This window comes from Coptis chinensis, chromosome 1 (genome assembly GCF_015680905.1).
Source record: "Coptis chinensis isolate HL-2020 chromosome 1, ASM1568090v1, whole genome shotgun sequence".
NCBI classification, from domain to species: Eukaryota; Viridiplantae; Streptophyta; class Magnoliopsida; order Ranunculales; family Ranunculaceae; genus Coptis; species Coptis chinensis.
Window position 1 is genome coordinate 89633286 of NC_141456.1, and position 6092 is coordinate 89639377.

The 6092-nt window shown below is 35.6% G+C and overlaps 1 protein-coding gene across 1 annotated transcript; it reads right to left on the reverse strand.

The window, feature by feature from the left end:
• Window positions 1–4478: 4478 nt before the first annotated feature.
• LOC147525699 (dirigent protein 22-like) lies at window positions 4479–5658 on the reverse strand. The gene is made up of 2 exons (XM_086565567.1): window positions 4857–5658; window positions 4479–4810 (listed from the first exon to the last, which is right to left on the reverse strand). Exons 1-2 carry the CDS (start codon window positions 5250–5252, stop codon window positions 4658–4660), a joined length of 549 nt encoding a protein of 182 aa, XP_086421693.1. The 5' UTR covers window positions 5253–5658; the 3' UTR covers window positions 4479–4657.
• Window positions 5659–6092: the final 434 nt, after the last annotated feature.

Below are 6092 nucleotides of genomic sequence, written 5' to 3' on the forward strand. Positions count from 1 at the left end.
TGTTATTATGCGCTTATGTCCCAAGCAATTTAATTCTGTTAACCCCATAATGGGTGGAACTCTTATAGAGTTGCGTCAGTATTTTTATTTCCTATATTAGTATGTTCTAACCTTGTTTTGCAGATGTTCCAGAATTTCACGCGTTTCCATGGTATTTTTCTACCCTCTTTATTTAAATGCTTTGAGGACAAAGCATGCTTCTTGTTTGAGGGGGCATAGAAACACGTGTAATTAAGGCATCTATTAGGATATAGATATGTATAATATGCATTTGTTTTCAAGTTAAAATTTTCAAAAATATAAATAAATAAGTTTATGATATACACTTAGGAATATTGGCATTGTTTTCTTTCTCTATGCTCTTAACAATCTAGAAGTCTCACGTAGCTTTTGTATCAGAATAATTGTTAGAAACTTAGGTTAATATGTAGGTAATAATCTTTGCATCTATCTATAAATATATTACATGAGTATCTATGACTGTTAGTAGTAAGTTTTCAAATCTAGGCTAGAGTACTTATTCTACAAATCCTGTGAGAATATAGCCTAAAAGCCTTATATGAAGCTAAACATTTGAGAAATGACATAAGGAGAAGTAAAATCCGGATAGAGAAATCACACGTCCACTTGCTTGATCACTATGCCATATCCTAAGTGAGAATTTAGGCCCTCTTTGGATCGATATAGCCAGAAATTCAAACCTATGAATTATTTTCCGCTAGTCTCCCCTCTGAGCCTTTCTTTAGCCTTTCATAAGCCACAAATCCTTTACCCTGTTAGAAAAACAAAACAAAATAAAAAAAATCAACCTACCCAATTTAGAATAAGTCTGAGAATAGAATGAGGAAGAAAGAAGAAGAGAAAAACCGGTGTAAACCAAAAGTTAGTTAATTGCTTCAGAAAAGAAGTTTCCATCCAAAGAAAAGAAAAATAAAAATAGAAATAAAATTAAAACTCCGAAAAAATAGAATAAAAGGAGTTAAAAGCCAAAGAAAAAGAAAAAAAATATGGCTAAGGATGGAAACAAAGTGTAGAAGCAAAAGTAAATAACAAGGTTTTCTCTAAGTTACATAATATGAAGACTCTACTATCTCATACTTGTCCTTTTGAATATCCATTTCCTTCCTTCTTAAACCATCTCCTAATCCCCACAACACCTAATAAAGACCTCTAGTTCAATTAGGAATAGGTTAGTATGATAGTAAGTGGCAGATGTGTTTGATCGACTCTGGCTTCCTTGTGTGTCATTGAGATTGTAAGGTAAAGTGTGCCCACTGCACACTGGAGTAGCGAAACTTGAGCGAAAAAATCAGAGTGGTTTTTGTCTTGACATTTATGTGAGGACCTACTTAAGGACGTTATTCCAAGTTTTCATAAACGAACCTGCTAGGCATTTCATAGTATTACTCATAGTATATATATTTGTATCATAGATGATTGATTATTATGCATATATTAGTTTAGGTTTTGACATGGTTATTCTTATTCAATTTCTAGTGAGATGTATAGATAGTTGAGACATGAATGAGGAAACAATAGTTCAATTTCTTAGTCGTTGTAGTATAGATGAAGTTTGTGAGTACCTTCCCTGGAAAACTCTCACGAGGCTATAACTCGTCCACTAGGGAATTCCTAGTGGTTTAAGGCCTTGTTGCATATGGTCAATGCAATCGCACTCAGCGAAACGAGAGTAGATAGAACTCCATTTTTGGTCACTTATTCTAATTTCTCATCTTTGCTTGAGGACAAGCAAAATGTTGTTTGGGGGTGGTTTGATAAGAGCCCAAAACTATAGTTTTAACCCCTTAACCATCATACTTTTAGACCAATTATGTGAGTAATAATTAAGAGTTAATACTGATTATGTGTTTTTATGCATTTCAGGCGTCAAAGTCCATTATATGCAGAAATATGCCACTTTAGCGAGATAAAGGAGCAAAGGTCGGTTGCTAAGGAGTTCTGTGATTAAAGGCCAAGATTCAAGAAGACAAAGCCTTTCTAAAGCCCGGTCAAAAGTTGAAAAGTCGACGCGGGCAGAAACAACACTAAAAGTCAGCAAAACTTCCGAAGGCCGTATCTTTAGACTCAGACCTCAAAATTGGGCCTACCTTATGTCAAAACGACCGACTCGGAAAGAGCTTTCCAATGGTCTAAGCCTTGACCCAATCAGAGGAGCAGAAGTGGACGAAAAGTCTGTTAAAACCAACTGTAGCTGAAGAGGCCTTTTTGGACTAAAAGAATTTGGTTTTGGGCCTGATTCTCTTGCCCAAAACATGGCTCCAAGCCCATGCACGATTTTTAAATCTGGACATATAAAAACAAAAGCTTAGCTCTTTGTTAATGGTAGCTAGTTAGACCTAAAAATAGAGATTAATTCTAGATCTAGTTTTCAGTAGATTAATTAAGTTTAGTTCCATTTTCAATTCTTGTTTTAGATTAAGTCTTTGAATCATTGTTCTTGATTGATTAGATAAATAAAATAGTTATTTTGTCAATTTCGATTTTTGTCATTTCAATTTATAGATCTAGTTTTAATTCTTGTTGATTATCATTTCGTAGTTTAAATAGATTGAAACATTGTTAGTTAATTTAGTTAAGTTATAATTTTAATATGATGTGTAGTTATAATTCAATGGGAAATGATGAGTTGATGACTCAAGGCTAAAACCTCCATTAGAGGGGTTGATGAAGCTTTGATGAAAACTTAGTTGTATAGTGTAGAGTCGTTGTAGAATCTATTCCACTCTAGATGGTCGTGATTCGCCATGAGAATGGGTGGACGACCTCACATGCTAGTTAGTATTTGGTAGAAATGCCATGAACACTAGGGATTAGAACTCGAATTTCTTGCCGTAAGAACGTAAGAATCGAGATACAAGAATCTATACTAGGTTATTAAGTTGGATTCGAGGTGGAATCAATTCCCCTCTAATTCTTTATCTAGATTAAAAAACAATCATATTTCCATAGCATTCGTAGTTTAAATTCAACATAATCAATTTCATATTGTATCGTAGTATAACACCCTTCGTAAAACTCTCATTAGACTTAAGACCGATTAATTAGACATAGAAAACATTCCATGCTAGAGAACTAGGAGTGGAACGAATTTGTTACTCCACTCTATTTCGATAGAATTGAGAGTAGAAAACTTTGATAATCAATCTAGCATCGTAAATAGTTTTAGTTTACTTACGTTTTGAGTTTTATCGTTCATTGCGTAGGTAAACTATCATTTTTATCGTTTATCACTTGACCTGGAAACACACCTTTGGGTTATACTTTCTCTTATGCTAACTGCTGTAAGGAAAGTTGGATGGCTTGTAAAATCTATTGTTGGGTTTGCATAAAGGCATCAAAACGATCCGGTTGTGGAGGAGTGTTAGCTATATGTTGTGTGACAGGAACTATGTCACGTTGATTATTAATGGGTGGATTTTGGTAGTTATCACTACTAAAAAATTGACATTTCCCGACGGATGGAAAATAGATATGCCTACGGATCCAGTCCATACTTCTATTGCTGATAGACATTATCCGTCGGCATAAAAGCCCAAGTCCGGCACAGCTCACTTTTTATCTATTCCAACCCGGCAACGATTTTGTTGGGTATCTAATCCGCAACAAAATTCAACCCTAAAATCCCAAATTTCTTCTCGGTGGCTCTATTGTTATTTAGACAATAAAAATGTTCTGGAAACCGTCGGCTTACATTTAGGCGCCAAGGTGAAAATCTCCCCCCAATAGTTTTGTGAGCTTGAAGATTTAACGTCGTCATTGTTTTCTCTCTTTGTTTTTTTCTAGAGAAGTGTTTTTTTCTGACCCGTTCGTTGTTCTAACGCAGCCAAACACAATCTTTGCTCATTAATTTCTCAGGTAAATTTTCAATCTTTTTCACTTTAAGCATCGATATTTATAATCTTTTTGTGAAGAAATTTTCTAGAGAAGTTCAAGTTTAGATCTGTGGTTTCTTTTTTTAGTGATTGGCAATTTATTATCTCATTCGTAATGAGTGTTTGCTGCAACTGTCAACTCAAAAAGATTTCTTAAAGACTGATGATTGAGGTTAGCGCACTAAAGATTCACTTTATTTTGTAGATCGAGTTTTGTAGTGTGGAATTGAGGTTAGCGCACTAAATATTTCCTAAAGACTGATGATTATTCAGTGAAAAACATCTATAGTATTAATAAGCCATCCTAATTCTATTGGTGGTAATCCAAGTTCTGAAAAAATCGAGTCAAGTGCATGCATCCGGTTTCATGTTGAGTTTTATTAATTCCTTCCACTTTATCCTACACTTTGTTATACTAAGTACTAACAAAGAAAATTATTCTTAAGCTTCTTAATTTATGTTCTTCATTTTTCGATAGGAAACTTCTTAATATATGTTCGAACCATCTTTTTAGCAAGTACATTATTGAATGACAGTGACACAAGCTCTTGCTAGTACCAACTCACAAGGACAAAAACACACGCTCTTGCACACTATTGATACACAATCAGTAAAAGCTACTTTAAATTTGATAAGAGCAGGAAATTTTCAGTGGTTTAGGAAAAATTCCAAAAGATAATGCCCATTTCCCCCAGAAAAAGTCATTATGAACTACGGGTCTACGATGAAACAAATTGAAAATAGTAGCAGAAAGCATAAGATTTTCAATAATGAAGTACGGTGACATTATACTCGACAACTGCATCTCCTTTGGTATTAAACCAAGTAGTCTTTGCAAGTGCATACCCACGAGCGAACCTGAAAGGCCCAGTCCCTCCAACAATTGACATCTCCCTTATTGGATGAAGTACAGAATTCTTCCCCAAACAATTGACTTAGTAATTCTTCCCTCCAACAATTGACATCTCCCTTATTGGATGAAGTACTACCGTTATATTTTCCCTCCATGAAGGCATAATTTAAGACCATAAGCAAACCCGACTCTTTTTGAGCTGCCGATGCATATATACCTTGAGCTTTTCCTACGAGTTTCGACGTGAGCTCGAGTCCTTCTGTCAAGGGATCGTCTGTAATCATCATAGTGCCAAATCCAGGGACTTTCGGTCCAGCTATTTGCTTGGCTGATGGTTTGCCGCCACTGATAGTATCATGAAAGTAGAAATGAAGGTGGCTGAATTTCTCCTTCATTTGTCCCAAGAGTTTGGTTTCAGAAATCCATTCAGAGTTTTCTCCATTTTTGATGATGAGTATGGTTGAGAGAACGAGCAAGTTGAAGAAGTTTGTGAGAGCAGAAGCCATTGCAATAGTTGTTGAGGTTAGAAAGGCAGAATATATGAAAGTAACGGGTACTAAAAATAGTGTAGTCGGTAGTGGAAGGGGAGTTTATGGTTATATATTATGTGGTTTGATGTTGGCGTGGTAGCTAAACTTGGAGGACATTATACTTTTGAGACTTCTAAACCGACCAATGTAAGACCATTGGGATTAGAATAACGTAATTAAGTTGGCCAGTCGGATAATCATTGGTTCCATCTAACCATGCGCTTTTATCTCATATTTATGTTCTAGAGTGGGTATCCAACTATAGGGAATCTCCCTTTCTCTGTTCCAAAATACGAGAAGAGTGTGTGATTTTGGACATAATGGCATTTTTTATTTGGTGAATTGAATCTAACTAGGCATAACGATATTGGTGTGGCCATTGATAATGAGTGAATACATATTTGAAGAGGATCACTCTCGAGGGCATATGACACATTCGTAGTCTTCAAAGTCGAGTGAGACATGGTCTTAAAAAAGGTTTGTCTCTCTCATCATTTCACCTACCCAGGAGCTTGATGTTCCCATAAACCATGTTAAAGCATCTTTACAGAATGCTAATGAACTTCCATTTCTCAAGTGGATACCTGTTGGTTGTCGTTGGGGTATAATTATGACTTTCTCGGAGCATGCTTGCTTTAGAAATAATGAATGCTTTTTCTTTACTCATGTTTCCACATGCATAATAGGTACTCCAATACATTGTAGTGGGGTTGGGCTGTTGGGGCCTTCTCGTTGCTAGGTCAGGCAATTATCTTTAGGGACTTTCATCCCTTTGTGGCTTTGTTGATGAGATTGCATGTATGTAGTAATGTAGAA

Bases quoted from the DNA above. Each gene is read 5' to 3' on its own strand.
- LOC147525699 (XM_086565567.1), bottom strand. From the start codon at position 5,252: ATGGCTTCTGCTCTCACAAACTTCTTCAACTTGCTCGTTCTCTCAACC. The intron at 4,811-4,856 runs GTCAATTGTTGG...TGTTTGGGGAAG, and splicing joins CTTCATCCAATAAGGGAGAT to AATTCTGTACTTCATCCAAT.